The 16,235-nt window shown below is 48.5% G+C and overlaps 2 protein-coding genes across 3 annotated transcripts in view; one reads left to right on the plus strand and one right to left on the minus strand.

The window, feature by feature from the left end:
- LOC119163239 (neprilysin-2-like) overlaps positions 1 to 10,740 on the plus strand; it is a 63,903-nt gene extending 53,163 nt beyond the window's left edge. Inside the window, exons 2-5 of the mRNA XM_037415197.2 lie at positions 5,400 to 5,667; positions 6,677 to 7,025; positions 7,916 to 9,372; positions 10,023 to 10,740. Coding sequence (XP_037271094.2) covers positions 5,534 to 5,667; positions 6,677 to 7,025; positions 7,916 to 9,372; positions 10,023 to 10,470 — 2,388 coding nt within the window. The 5' untranslated portion in view covers positions 5,400 to 5,533 and the 3' untranslated portion in view covers positions 10,471 to 10,740. The remainder of the gene's footprint in view (positions 1 to 5,399; positions 5,668 to 6,676; positions 7,026 to 7,915; positions 9,373 to 10,022) is intronic.
- The window catches only part of LOC119163238 (sodium-dependent proline transporter-like), a 74,097-nt gene that overhangs the window by 29,149 nt on the left and 28,713 nt on the right, over positions 1 to 16,235 (minus strand). For both annotated transcript variants that reach the window (XM_075873831.1, XM_075873832.1), the window contains one exon: positions 12,002 to 12,097. In XM_075873831.1, coding sequence (XP_075729946.1) covers positions 12,002 to 12,097 — 96 coding nt within the window. The remainder of the gene's footprint in view (positions 1 to 12,001; positions 12,098 to 16,235) is intronic.

Raw genomic sequence — 16,235 nt, forward strand, 5'->3', positions numbered from 1 at the left:
AGTCATATTGAACTGGTGGCTGCGTTCATACTTGTCAACATTAACGATCAAAAAGCAAGTAATACGCATATCTGACGCACACCGTCAGTAATTCAGCAGTAGGTGGTGCGTTCGTTTAATAGAAAATATACAGATACGCGATTCTAAAGACCTTAGTGTTTCTTAGACTGCGCTGAAAATGCTGTGCTACGCACGAAAGAAGGCCCGCAGGAGACTATCGTCTTTTTACGAGAGAGAGAACAACTTTTCTAAAAATAAAAATTGGCAGATTCCACGTACAGTGGGAATCGATTATATGCGAAGCACGAATGAGAAAGGTTGATATATCGCTTTAAAATCAGCACAACGTTACGAGGTGGATGTAAATGATGCCATACATGCCTTCCATGTCATGATTATCATGTTAGGATGTGTCATTTGCCTTTGTCCTCTATTCACGTCACGTGATACCAAATTTAGTATATGCAGAGCTAGCGAAACGCCCGCGAGCACGCTATGAGCGTGGTATGTTGCCATGTTCTTACATTACACGCGTGTCAGGGTTATCATGTTTGCACCAGTCATATATTTGGTCATCCATTGACGTCACGTAACACCAAATTTTGTATATGTGAAGCTAGCAAAACGGCCGCGAGCGCATCATCAAGGGCCCAATATACTCCAATGAAGCGTTGACGCGCGCGCACGCTGGGCACAGCGACGCTACGTTAGCGAAACGCGAGCACTCCATAGTCTGACGCCAGGCGCGACCAGCGCGACCAGCGTCCGTCGGCGCGTTCCGACAGAAACCGGTGCGAAATGCGACATCCTGCATTTCGTGCCGATGCATTACCCAGACAACACTGCATCTCCCTCTTTTTGTGAATGAGGGACGCCGGACGCGCTGAAACGTGCATGCATCAAAGCAACGCAGTGCGGCGCGCACCTCCGAGTACACGACAGGACCGGCGCCTGACGTGGCAACGCTGGCGTGACGCAACGAAATGAACGCCGGCGAGCACGCGCACCGCGTCACGTCTAAATGTATTGGCTCCTTGACTGTAGAATGTAGTCATGTTCTCACATGACACGCATCTCATGATTATCCTGTTTGCACCAGTCACATACCTTCGTCATCCATTCACATACCGTAATACCAAATTCACTATATGTGACGCAAGCGAAACAGTCGTGAGCGCATCATGTGCGTGGCATGTCGTCGTGTTGTTACATGACAGGCATGTCATGATTTTCATGTTAGGGTCCATCCCTTGTGTTCGCCATGCAATCATGTCATACCATACCAGTTTTGCAACACGTCATGTGAAGGAAACCAGCGCAAGAGGTGCAGGACCACTAAATTTAAATCATGACATTCATGACATGTCATGAATTTCATGTTATGACTAGTCAAATACGTTCTTAATACAGTCATGCTATGCCACACCAAGTTTGGTATCGATACCATTATCGAAACGGCCAGGAGAGCTAAAAGTCATAGGTGGCTAGATAGATAGATAGATAGATAGATATATAGATAGATAGATAGATAGATAGATAGATAGATAGATAGATAGATAGATAGATAGATAGATAGATAGATAGATACGCTCAAATTTGTTGAATTTCGCTAAGAAATGCTTGATTGATTGATTGATTGATTGATATGTGGGGTTTAACGTCCCAAAACAACCATATGATTATGAGAGACGCCAAATATATACGCTCAAATTCGCCAAGTTCGCGTTTAAAAAAACAATGCTTCGCATTTAAAAGAAACAGGTGAAGGCGGTGGCCCCACGAAGGCTGCAGACGCACACGTATCCCAACACATCGCGGTTTAACAGTATATATATCCGACGAAAATATGCAAGATATGCCATATGGAGGTTGCCACATTAAATCAGATGCTCTGGGACAGCGCCGAAAATCCGCAAGGTGCTTTATCCGAAACCCTTCCGCCGTGGTGGGCTGCTGCCCAGTGCAGCCCCAGCTTCGGCGACCAACTCCGGGCCGTCCAGTAGGCCCATGAAGCAGCGGTCAGGCAAGGTCTTGACGTCCCCACGCGGGAGACCTAAGGCCCAGTCGGCGAAAGCTCTGCCGGACTTCCAATAAAGTTGTTACCAACCAACCAACCAACCCCAGTCCGGGTCTACTAAAAAAAAGCCTATCCATCAGACAGGCCTATAAGTTGCAAATGCTGGAGCAGTGTCTTCATGATGTCTGGGGAGGAGTCCACCAGCCACTCAGTCCTCCAGGGTCGCAGGTCTAAGGTTTATAGGCATGTGCTTGAGGCTCTCCCACATGGCTGCGCGACCACCCGGACAGTCCCACAGAACGTGAGCGCTATCCGGGAAGCCACCGCAGGCCATGCAAGCAGGAGACCCTTGTATGCAGTGTTGAATGTGAGGTGTCATTAAAGAGTGACTTTCGGCTTGCGTTATCAGGGGGTCCTCAAGTCTCGTCATGGAATGAGGAGGATCGGAATAAACCCTGTGATTGTTGCGCATCTCATCTAATTGTTCGCCCCTGTCTAAACGAGCCATGGCAAGTAATTCGGTGCGCTTAATTGAATCCGGCCACCACAGAGGGGGGTCAGGGATATTTACGCAGGAGACGGCGTGTGCCACTTCATTCTCTCTGAGTGACCATGTATCCACTGTATACGGATATGTAACGAAGGCTGGTCAGCTAAGTGCTTCGTAAGTTTGCTGTATTGTGTGTCTGGAATGTCGCGAGGGTTCAACAGGTTGCTTGGCTATCTGTGCGTATCAGTGAAATACGGACATTTGGGTTGGGTATGGTAACTGCATCTACCATGGCCATGATTTCGGCAATGCATTGCGTACTGATGTTGCAATGGAAGCCCCATGACAATGGTAGTCCATCGGAAGCTATTCCCGTTCGAAAGCCCTCGCCGGTATGAGACGAAGCTGCAGGACCACTAAATGTAAATCATGACATTCATGACATGTCATGATTTTCATGTTATGACTAGTCAAATACGTTCTTAATACAGTCATGTTATGCCACACCAAGTTTGGTATCGATACCATTATCGAAACGGCCAGGAGAGCTAAAAGTCGTAGGCGGCTAGACAGACAGACAGACAGACAGACAGACAGACAGACAGACAGACAGACAGACAGACAGACAGACAGACAGACAGACAGACAGACAGACAGACAGACAGACAGACAGACAGACAGACAGACAGACAGACAGACAGACAGACAGATAGATAGATAGATAGATAGATAGATAGATAGATAGATAGATAGATAGATAGATAGATAGATAGATAGATCCACCCTCCTGTGGATTATTGGAGGTGTTGCACTCGTGATTCACGTCGTCCTGCTTGGGTATCTCGATCCATGTGCCGCTGTAATGGTTTGGTGGTGACCTGGTCGAGCGTCACCCATGGGGGCCGGGTTTCTTCAAATGCGACAGGTGGACATATGTCGTAAGCAAAGCGTATCCTTGTGTGGAACGTCTGAGGCGCGTGCATTGTGCTTCGCGGTGAATTTGGGCAAAGTTGTCGAGGTTTGGCAGGATCGCAGTTCCTTGAACCCTATCAGACTTTGCGTAATGAGCGGTACCCAGTATCGTGCAAGAAATTTGACGAAGCAGGGTCTCGAGCTTCGATTTTCGGGTCTTGGCGATGTCAAGGTATGAATATTGATACATGACGCGGGGAATGAATAAAGCTAAAGTCATGTTCCCGAGTTGGTGTTCCTTGATGCCTCTTAACTTCCGCGTTGTGCTTTTGACCACATTTACAACAAAGCACGCAGATACGCGGCCAATATTTTTGTGCGAAATTCTATGTAGTACGTGCTATACTATGGGTGAATATAGCCGTCCCAATTTCCAACTTTATACGATGCATGCATACTGAAGCGTGTTGGAACAATGGTTTAAGATACATATAGTAATATATGGGAGTGGGCTATCTCTAAATCAGTTTATCAGAAACACTCGATGATTTAGAGTGCGGTGTACTCTACAATGGGAGAGCTTTAAGCTGTCACGGTAGAATGAGAAAGGGAAGTTTATTGTACACCTGTACATACACAAACGAAACATCGAAAACCAGTAAAGACAGCGTATGCATCTTACAACTGAGCACCAAAATCTAGTTGATCACTGGGTATCCAAATGTTACAAGTCAAAGGAAAATTAAAAGGAATCAAGGTAATCACATTTTACAGGATAACACTTATGCATGCGCGCTAGAGTGGGCGCATGGCTAGTACAGAACAATTGAAAACTTCAGCTGCCCCTCTCTTTGAAGAAACGTGTGGGCCATCGATTTTAAGTACTCGGTACTCAACTATGGGAGAGCAGTAAGCCGTCTCTCATCGTGTGTTTAGAAAAAAAAAAAGGTTAACGATTTTCAGTGCTTCGTACTCAACTATGGGAAAGTGGTGAAACGTCCCTAATTCCCTACTACCAGTGAATGAGACGGTGACAGGGAAGCTGTGTTTGTTTAGAAAAAAATGTTTAACGATTTTGAGTACTCGGTGCTCAACTATGGGAGAGCAGTAAGCTGTCCCTTGCTGACACAAGCTCCGTCGAAGGACTTGGCGAATGCTCAATTCAATCAGATTACGTCATGTGATCTTTAGACGTTAGTTAAGTTTCCTTAACACTTCTCTTTGTGCGCACCTTTTGGCAAAAAGTGAAGGAAAGCTTTCTCAATGAGTAAGGGTGTTACCGAGCCACCACCAATCATCTCAAATCACCATCAACAATTACACCGAAATGTAAAACTAAATTTTCATCACACAACAACGATAACAATTACAACGACGATAATATATCCATATTTAAAAAAAAGATTATGCCCCGTCGCGGTTACTTGTACTGGTGGTCAGTGCGCCGCGTTTCTGGAGCTTATGCAATACGCTGTTTTTTTTATGTTTTGTTGTAACTGTCTTGTCGTCGATGTTCGTATTATCTCAACTACCCCATATAGATAAGTTCTGCCATGAAAAAATAACGAAGGTTATCCAAAATGAACGATGAGATAAAAGCCAAAACAACACACTGAAATAAGTTTAAATTACATGGCAGTGTACATACAGTTTGGTTACAGCTGTTCACACTGCAACAAAGCATTCACACGCACACCCATTTCTGCCCCTAGTATATGTACTAACACGTCACTTCATATGTCACCACACCAGTATATCACAGTGCTTATCCTGTCCAGCGTCCGCTAAGAAGGAAGATGTTCGCCTTCTTCTGAAAATGCATTTGAGGCCATAATCTAATTTCTTTAATGTGAAGAGCCACCTCTCCAAACTTGCTAGTTTCTTCCTTAATTTTGCTCTTTCAATTGCGCATTTTACGCACTCCATAACAGTATGACCAACACGCCGTTCGATGTGTTTTATGTTTGCCTTCGTATTTAGACGCACACATGCAACGCGAGAGTAGGGATGAAGAGGAAGACGAAGCAGCGGAACGCGGCCCCGCTGCACGTGGCGCACAAGCGGTCAGAAGAAGACAGCTACCGTAGCAGCGTGCAGCCACGCAACCCGGCTCCATGGCCAATGTACGGTGTTCTGCTGGCCGTGCGGCGGCCTTGGCGACCGTGGTGACGCTCGGCCTGGTCACCGCCGTCGCCCTACACAAGCTCTCCAAGGCGAACCAGGAAGACCCTGCCCAATCCAGAGCATGGTGAGCTTCTAGGCGCAGGTCCCATTTTTTTTTTTTGAGGCGATGGTACATCTGCGTAATCTGTTGAATTGCAGCGGAGCCTGTAATCGATACACGGTTTGCTCCAGTCCTTAGCTTGGGATTTTCGACTGTACCAGTTCAACAAGGACGAAGAAATGTCCGCTTATAACGGTCCTTGACCACCGGTTGATGGTCGCACGTAGTTGCAGTCACAGAAGTATAGACAACTAGCCCCAGTCAACAATACCTCGGATTTAGCGGTCTTCGTTGCTGCAGAAGTTGGTGCGCCCCCGTTAGTGGGTGAGGGCAAAAAAAAAGACGAAGTTTTAGAGGGTGCCATGCGCCATGCGCTCTATATACGGGGTGGTCGAATAAAGCTAGGGGGATTCATTCGGTCCACTGGTGTCCTAGTCACTGATGTAGACGCGCCTAGTTTCGATCTGTATGTTGCATCGTACATGGCGGCGCATCGTACAGAAGTAGACAAGCTTATAGCCTTTGTAGATACCGGCAGTGCATAATTTACTCGTACCGTTGCGCACTTTAAAAGAGCTTCAGGACGGTGTCTAGCTATAGGAGTACGGCGCAAGTCGAAATGGCTCCCAGTCTACGACTTGCTTATTTTGCCTATGCCGTGTTGATTAATGGAAGACTCCATCTTCCTTAGAGCATTCTGCTTTTGTTTTTGTTTTTTGAGTTCAGCCGATGCAGAAGAACAGTATTCGCTTTTGATGATGTTTGCAGAGTGGCAATAGTTTTTTTCGAAAAGGCCTGACTGATCGAAGAACATTTATGAACTTTATGGAACCGGACTGACGATGTTCTAGCGACAATGTTGATAGCTTCACCTCTACATTCACGGGAACTTTTTTTTTACTTGCCGTGCTTTGACGTGTCTGAAGCAGAGAGGTTCGACGCTCTTTGTCACCCAGTGCACGCATGCAACAGTTGAAGCGATGCTTGCGACGACAGTCAACTTGCCACGCAAAGGAGTTTTTGAACCTCCCAGGAATCGGACGTCGCCCAAACAGCCGAGGCTTCTAGAGATACGGGGTAGCACAAAGGGCCTCGCCCAACAGCGTACCATCACCCGACGCGCTACCGCCACCCCCGCCACCACTGCTCCTGTCGCTGCTGCTGCTGCTGCCATGGCGCCCGTGATCAGGGACGACTGGTACCCACAGTCGCCGGACGGGGCCCGCCACCACGGGCGTTCCCGACCGAGCTTAGTGTGCAGTCGTGAGGTCTGTGAACGCCAGGATGCATACGTGCACGCGAGGCTAGACCAGCAGCAGGAACCGTGCGAGAACTTCTACGCCTTCGTCTGCTCGCGAAGCTGGGCCGTGCGAAACGCCAAGGTATAGTACTGCGTCGTGTAACTGCTAGCAGCAATAATGGCGCAACACCCCCCCCCCTTTTTTTAGGAGCCACAACACACCGCGTAATAAGTTTCCGGCTAGCTTGGCATCTCGGTCTCCACGTGGGAGCTGCCTGCAAGAGAGTGATCTGTGTTTTGGAGGACCAAATAAAAGTTTATCCAATTCAATCCAATCTTTCCCCCGAAGGAACTCATTTGTCACGGGCGCCCCTCTCCCACCAGTATATATAGAGAAAAAAAAAGATCCTGGTGGTACCCCCAGATAGCTGCCCGAATGCAGAGTGGGGAATCGCAAAAAAAAATGTGTAAGAAGTCACTGACAAGATACCTTGCTTTGGCAGACTGCCGCGAACCCACGAAATCTTCGTTCAGCAAATTCCTGCGTTGATGGGGCCTAATAATTCCACTTTGTTTCTACTATAGTGAAATCGAGAATAAGAACATTTGGTTTCAATTTACATGAGACTCATGCGCAAAAAGAAATAACTGAACTCCTAGAGGTTATTACGGGTAATGAAAAAGCCAATTGAGCTTCAACGAGGCCGTCGAGTTTGTGTCCCACTGCTGCTCTAGCGCGGTTTTAAAGAAGTTTGTTTAAGTGAAATGGTCTCTTATACACGATACTTAGGGCTGTCGCGTGTTAAATTTGTTCAACTCCAAACTAAACAGCGCTGCTTTCCCAACTTAATTCATGTTTTGAGTAGTCTAGCCAATATCGCAAACCTTGGGCATCGTTTGCTTTGGTTAGAAAGCTGAGTCGTTTTTCCCGCCTGCACAATGAATTTCAGGAAACTACGTCGTGAACAAGTTTTCCTAATTTCCAGCTGTTGGTTTCATTCACGGCAACCTTTCTTTGGTTCTCGTCAACAGCCGGACGACGCGCCCTACAGGTCTCAGACGACGTCTAAACTTATGTACGACCTGCCGAAAACGCTCAAGCAGTACTTCGAGCTGAAGCAGAAGACCTACTACGAATTCCCCGGGAGCTTCATCAGCCAAGCTCTGTTCTTCATACCGAACTGCACCTCCATCTACAGTCGTAATGGCATGGGCTGGGACCCCTGGCAGGAGCTCCTCGGCAAGCTGGGTCTCCAGGGATGGCCGTTTCCGAACGTGTCGCCCGAATGGAACGTGTCCGGCACCGCGGGGTTCGTCGACGGCACGCTGGGAATCTTCCCGTTCACTGAGGTGAGAGTGGTGAGCGAGTACGCCCGCGACTACTCCGTGCAGCTGGATGTTCCCAGGACAATACTACGCCGCCACCAGCTGCGGTACACCAACGAGAACCTGTTCAACTACAGCCAGGTTGTGGCCAGGGCCCTGAGCATCCTCAGCGTGATGGAAAACGTCGATCTGCTCGCCGAGAACATCGTCATTCTTGAAATGAGGCTGGAAGAAGCCGTGGAAATGAAGACGTTTGTACCACCACTCGCCCGCAAGAGGTCTCTGGCGAGCTTGCCCCGGAGCCAGAAGTGGAGCTGGAGAGACTACGTGGACGTCATCTTCCGGTACCCGCTCAACAAGGTGGATGTCGTGGACGTGTTGGCCCCGGAGTACCTGACCGACGTGGCTGACATCATGGACAACACGTCTTACACGACGCTGGCCAACTACATCGGCTACAGGACCATGGTTCACCTGTCTGCGATGCTGCCAGACGAAGCCGAGTTCCTTGTGCCACTCAGCCGGGAAAAACTCGTCGTGGGCGTCGGAGAACGCTTCCAGGCGTGCGTCCACCTTCTAGAAGACCTGTTCCCGTTTGGCATGCGCATGTTCACCCTCATGACGCTGGGCGGCGACAACCCGCTCAAGTACTCGACCGCACTGGACAATCAGGTGGAGCACATGTTCAACCACACGCAGAACCTGATGGCCAACTTGGTTCAGAACGCGTACTGGCTCAATCCCGTGGAACGGGTCATCGCCAAGGAGAAGATACTGAACGTCAACTTCGACTTCATGGGCAACGCCATTCGCGATCTGAGCATTCCGGCGCTGTACTACGACCCCAAGGCGCCACCGTTCGATGGCTTAAAGTTGCTGCAGAGCTTCTACGCCATCCAGGCGAACACCAAGCGGACGTACTTCGACCCTTGGCACCGGACCATGGACTTGGACAACCGCCACCACGTGAGCAGTCTGCACCCGGACATCGAGTACGTGCACGGAAAGAACAAGCTGTTCATGCCGTACGTCGTGGTGGCCTTCTTGAGGGGAATGTCGAACAGTGTGGAACCCCTGTTTGTGCCAATCGTGGCGCAGTTCTTGCTCAAGGGACTGTTCTACGCAGTGGACGATAGGGGAGCTTCGATAGACCACCGAAATAGGTTTGTATTGAGGCTCGAGTATTCATACTTACGTTCATAGTGTATGTATGGGGTGGTGCACAAATATAAATATTGCTTGCGTTACCTTACACTTCAAATGTAGAAAAAACGCTTATACGCATCATAAAGCATTTATGTATCCACTTCACTAATTATTCTAATGTTTCTAATACAGGTTCTATGAACAAGTGGATACACGTTCTTTTATAAGCGCAATATCTCGATAAATGACCAACAAAAACGTGGGAATCACTATAGGTGAAGAATAAAACTGGACTAAATCTTCGCAGATATGCAGAACAGGACTGAGGTCATGTGTGGCACAGACCACTTGAAACTGCCATCAGGACCAACACAAAAACCAGGCTTAGAAATTACTATTTTTTTTCGCATGTTGACATATCTCGCACTACGCGCGTTTTGCTCGATATGCGTTGTTAGAGCTTCTCAAAGTAACGCATTTAATTCGAGAGGCATCGTCGTAAGAAGGCCTGGTGAGGAACTTGGCTTAGGTAGGCGACTGAATATCCAACTCTTGGCGCGATGCGAGAGAATCTGCTCGTAATAGCCGCTGAGCACCCGCACAGAGTATTCAGTAGCGTTACCTGTCAAGTCTGTAAATCAAAATCGTCTGTTAAATACCGTGCCAGGATCATCGACTGGTGGAGCAAGGCTACCGCCGAGAAGTACGCCCACATCCGGGACTGCTTCTTCAAGCAGTACAAGGAGGAGATGCAGCTCAAGCTTCCGGACTTGGACATGGTGGGCGACCTGGCGGACGACATCGCCGACAATGCGGCGGTGGCCCCGCTCTACGACTACTACCTGAGCCTGCTGGGCATGGATACCATGACGGCGCGCAGGACCAGGGCGCCGTTTGGGGGCTTCACGCTGGAGCAGATCTTCTTCGTGTACTACGCGCTCAGCCAGTGCGATCACCGGAGTCTGGCGTACGCCAAGCGGGTGCTGGGATTCGGCGAGACGTCGCCCGAGATCAAGGTCAACATCCCGCTGCGAAACTTCGCGAAGTTCTCGGAGGCCTTCGGCTGCCAACCGGGAAACGAGATGAGCCCGCAAGACCGCTGTCTCGTGTGGTAGCGGTGCAGTGGTCGGCTGGCGGTTCGTTTCAATAAACCTGCCGTCATTCGGTTCCGATTCCCGCACGTTGTTAAGGTTTGCATCAGATTTTTTTTTTGCGCGTGAAACACTCAATAACACTGCGATCTTTTTCGCCTGTGTGGTTTTAGTGCCGAGGTTCAAGGTGTAAGTGTTAACTGATCAGGGGTCACGACAAAGATTAATCTGCAAATAGCACGCATGTTGAACTTTAGCACTATGTTGCAATAAATACTATTCACCCTGATATAATGATCATTTTGTACTTAATATATATACGTAGAAGAGCATGGAGTCAACACAAGGACATCTAAAAGAACCCCAGGTGGCGAAAATTCGGGGTTTTCCAACGCGGATTTTCTCCAAATATACACATCGTTATTTTCGGCTTCTTAGACAACTCTGTAGCAAATTATCAATTATCCAGAGCAGCGTATACGCAAAACCAGTCGAAAGGTCTGCAGAGCGACCAGAGGTGTATATTCCAATCGTCAAACGAAACATCCTCACTTACAGTACACTTCATCATGCCATATGCTTATAAATGAGATTGTGTCAGCATGCAACAGTTTTGCACCGCGAAAAGTAATTCTCAAAAAAGCTTACTTCCACAACATGCACATAGAATAATGTGGCATGCAGCCCCACACCACTCGTAGATTAACGAACATGTGCATATATCCCACACATGTAGAGCCGGACAACTCTGGCAACTATCCTGGAGCTTGGTATCTCACGGGTTACAAGTCGCGCTCAAGGCACATTCCTGGGTAGTTTAGTGGTTGCTCAGAAAGTCGTGCATGCGAGTGAATACGCAGTGACGCACATTTCCACGTCAAAGATCAGGGCCCTGCTGATTGACCTGTTAGGTGTACGTATTGCCTCGCCACATCCGTCGTCATAAGCGTTTCATATACAATTTTCCAGGCATGATGATGACCCTGCTCTACACAACGTTACTATCCAACACCACATCGAGAACACGGGAGACCAAGTGGCTTGTCAAACAGCTGGCTAGTGAAGCCGACGCAATGGTGAATGGCCCAAACCTCTCGACACTTTTTAGCTTGCTGAAACGTCCAACCCTCTTTCGTACACACAAGAAAGCCACACGCGCGTCTTAACTTCGGCCACTTTGTGTGCTTTTTTTCCCGTTTTTTAACTGCGGGTAGGCCATTTAAAATGCCTGGATAGCTTCGAACAGATGAACTCACCACTGACACCATGGGCCCATCTGGAATCCCGCCGCGACGACTCAGACTAGCAGTCGTTTCAGAGATATGTTTCCCATTTCATTTTCTCTTGCCCTCTCCCCCATAAAACTCACGCCTTCGCGAAGCTTTAATGATGCTGTTTTCACGCGCAGTGAAAGTCTTTGTGTCGATGTTAAGAGTTGCAGAGGGGAGGAGCTATACGCCCACGTCGTCTCTGACAGACTAATACATGTTCTCGCACGTCCAGTAAGAATTTAAAGAAAAAAGTAGGGGGAAGAGCCTCCATGGCTTTGACTTACCGCGACAGCGCCATTTGTGTGGCCGTTGGCTTCAATGGCTTTCTTCTCGTCGTCTTGAAACCCCGGATTGATGAACGTGGGCACGTCCAGTTTCATCTGCGAGCACGAGAAAAATAAAAATATTGCCAAGTAAGAAAGGTGCGTAACCTCCACCTGCGAAGTGAGCAAGTATGTGTGGCGACGCACTATGTGCATCAATCGGTGCAGCCTTCACCCACGGGTGGCGCCGAAATTTTTTTACCGGAAGAAGGGGGGGGGGGGTCGGCCACGATAAATGAGACCCTTCAGGGGGCGAGGGTGGCATTGTGTTACGACTTATAGGCATTGTATTATTACTTTGTTCTCTCTTGGGGGCCAAAGGGGGTGGGGCAGGCGAAAATCTGCAGGGAGGTTCCAGCTCCCCCGTGCACCCCACTGGCGCTTCCCCTATAGCTGCATCCACCTCGTCATTATATAGCCCGACGAGAAACGCCTGAATAAGCGATGGCGCCACAGCAGCGTCACTGAAGAAATGCGTCACCGGTGGTGGCTACAACAAAACTCAGCTGCCAATATCGCCTCGCTACCCAGACGAACGTAGCGTATAGCGTAGGCATGCTTGGACGCTCCCGTTCTTAATCGAATAAATGTTTGTTACGTTTATTGTAAAGCTGACTCTTTACGAAGACGTGAAATCTCACAAGTATAACTTTGGCGGGACAGGTCTATTGCGTCAAATTTATGTCCGATCGGTCAGCTATGGCCGGAAATGCATTCAAAGGGACTGTCGCAATGCTCAACGCCGCCCAGACGCAAGGCCGACTGCCTCGCGTCGTAATATTCTGGACGCCGACTACCTGGCACGAGTTCCTGGCCGCGCACTATAGCCCTCGTCCGTCTGTCACCACGCACTTAAGTTTGTAAATCTGGATGCCATAATCTGGGTGTTGCCTGGCACGCAATTTTGGCACACTCTGCGCATGAGAGTTTTATCCGTCTATGACGAAGTGGTTTAGCTTGAAGGTAAACCTGAACGTTTCAATGGTTGTGCCGTGTGTAATTTCCACTTATTAAGTTCGCATTTGACTAAGATACCTGATCCATCCGTCCATCTGTCCGTGCGTCGGTCCATACGTCTGTCCGTCGGTCTGTCTGTCTTTCCGTCCGTCTGTCTGTCTGGTTTAGACAACTCTCCGTAAGAGAGTTGTCTAACGACAACTCTCTTACAGAGAGTTGCACCTTAACATTAAAGTGCCGCTCGTGCTTGTCGTTGAGTGTTTCTTTACTTTGTGTGTGTGTGTGTTATTTGCGGCCAAAGCATGTCAGTGCCAACTAGGCCAACAATCAGTATTGTTACAAGACAAAAGGAAGTTAACGTGTATCTTATATACGTGGCAAACCATACCAGGTAATCCTTGTTTTCTAAGAATTCAGCACTTGATCGCACTGCCACACGTTATTGAAGAGGTGGGAGGGGAGAAAATAAAATCAGGAGATCAGAGCTCGCAGAGCGAAAAGAGATCGTGCCCGCGCAGTCATTGCGACATCTCTGCGAACTGCGGGACGCTGAGGACCTTAACGTTCTCAGCAGGACAGACCCCGGATATCCTGACGCGGGTGTTGACCTCGAAATCGACGTGCGGCTCTCTACGTGACGTGGTTAAAAAAGAAATATGCGTGAGCTGTACCACGGGTGCAAGGTGAGTGCAGGGATGTGGAGGCTGTGACCGACTAAGTTGACGTTTGAAGCTAAAGTAAAAAAGAAACGCTCACGGATGTAAACTTTGAATGAGTTGCGGTTCTGGCGTAGACGAATATTAAATATGGGTGTAAGCTATATAACGCATGCGACTCTAAGTGAACTTGATGAAAAATTGTTAGGAACTGTGACTTAAGCCAACGCTTCGACCAGTGCACTTGTCTTGGTCAGATGTTGTCTTCACGTAGACAAGCCTTCTTGCCGAAACGTCGGCTAGCGTCATTCTCGAGTCAACGTTTTTCAAATCGCTTCGAGCATGCAGCTCCGCCAAACGTCTGCGCTGTTTGGTTGTACACCATATGATCCATAGCGTAGTGTTCCTTTTGCAGGCGGGAACCAAAAGCCGCGCAACAAGAGAGCGGAAATCTCGGTGGAAAAGGAAAATGCAAACGGACGTGAACAGAAGCGTTGCGTGATCTCGCAAGTCAACGTGCTCCACTTGCCAAAGCTATAGCCGGGGCAACGCAAAGAGAACGACGAACGCTGTTCTCTTTGCGTTGAGCGCGCGCGCGCGTGTGTGTGTGCAATGGCGTCAGGATATCCACAGGCGCTCGTGCAGGAAATCCGCACAACAGGAGAGGCGCGAACGCACCTCCTCCATTAGCTCTGTACTCGTCCTTTTGTTGTTCGGAGGCGGCGCAAAACGAAAGAAAATGAAACAAAAATCCCTGATTCAAAAGAAGCGCCGGCGGAGGCGGGAAGAAGGTTGCCGTAAGTGGCATGGGTTTCCTGGCGCTGAAAAAGCAATGAGCGATGTCGGCGCTACAATCGTTGCGTGCTCTCGCACGACGCAGACGACCTGCTAATAGTCGTCTCGAAGCCGACGTGTTTTGGATGAGTCATAAAGAAACGTGGCGTCGGTAAAGCGCGTCGTCTGGCATTGTGACGTCGCAATGTTGACGGTAAGCTCACTGTATACGAATGGGTACTGTCTTAATATCACACAGCGGCTTGTAGCTAAAATGAATGCACTCCCTCCCACCCTCCTTGAATATTGGTGTAGAGGGGAAGGTGTTCTGCCCCCCAAAAATATAATCAAAACAGGCGTTTCTCTCCGCAGAACAAAAAAACTTCTGTAAAACTCTGTAAAACTTCGCCAATTACCCCCCTTACTCAATGCCCTGTAAAGGGCCTGTAAGGAATTTTAAATAAATAAATAAATAAATAGTCAAGTTATTAAGCAACTGGCTCTGCACACACGCTACTGACACGCAACTGCACACATTCTCAAATGGACGAAGCGTTTATGTCGTCTAGAATGCAGTTAATTACTCCAACCTTCCCCCCGATTTCTGTTTCGTGTTCTCAACATTCGGGCAACTTCTTTTTCTTTTTAGTATACCGTGCTTTGAGCCCTTGCTGAAGTACTAGCGACGGTCGGAATCAAGCCCTACAGTACACACAGCACTCCACAAACCGGCGTGCATATCCAGTGCTGTAAGTCCAGCTTAATTTTGGCATCTTATACTCTTTCTTTCAACTGTAAACTAAACCACGAACTTAATCCCCTTATCTATACTCGTCATGGCTTTATATCTAATTGAAATGCCCTCACACATTTCCGTTACATCGCTCATATATATCGCAGGACCTTTATAAGTATACATCTGATATTTTATACGTACCAAAAGCATTATGATTGCAAAGGACGCCGTTCTTGAAGGCTCCGGAAATTTTGATCGTGTGTTTAGAAGAAGTGGTTAACGACTTCGAGTATACTCGGTACTCTACTATGAAAGAGCCGAAAGCCGTCCCTTGGAAAAGAACATAGTGAATTTCGATGTGTGTTTAGAAAAGGCGGGTAACGATTTAGAGTACTAGGTACTCTACTATGGGAGGTCATACAGCCGTCTAGAGTTCTTTAAGGTGCACTAACGACGTATACTGTATACACGGGCTATTGACATTTCTTTTTCATCGATATGGGACCGCCATGCCGCCGGGCTCGAACCCACGACCATCGCCAGATTCCCATCGAATCGCGTAGTTTGCCACGGTAACATTCGCCTGGACGGAAGATTTACGATCCCTTAAGCACGACTTTTGTCCGAATAAAAGACTGCCTAATAGACCGAACGAACAATAGCGAATTCGACGGAGCACAAAGAGCGAGACGTCTTTGAACGCCGCGGAAGCAGACCTTTTGAACGCGGCCAGCGATGCTGGACAATCGCCGAAAGCAAATTGCTCGCGTCAGACTGTAGAGGGAGAGAGGGAAAAGCACCTGGAGCGAGCGAAGGGGCATTACAACGAGCTGCACAGCGCTACGCCCACTGACTGGCCTTGTATCGGTCTGACCATGCATATTAGACTGGATATATATGTATGTGTATATATAGAAACGCTTCGTCGACGACGTACCGGTCGTGCTGGGCGAGTTATTGCTTTCGCGGAAAGCGGTTTAGTTGCGCGAGTACGTGTCGCTAAGAGAGAGGGAGAGAGCGAGAGCGACAAGTTTCGATGCAAATGGGCGCGTGCGTTTTGCTGGTGCAGCGT

Source organism: Rhipicephalus microplus, chromosome 9 (assembly GCF_043290135.1).
Source record: "Rhipicephalus microplus isolate Deutch F79 chromosome 9, USDA_Rmic, whole genome shotgun sequence".
Classification (NCBI taxonomy): domain Eukaryota; kingdom Metazoa; phylum Arthropoda; class Arachnida; order Ixodida; family Ixodidae; genus Rhipicephalus; species Rhipicephalus microplus.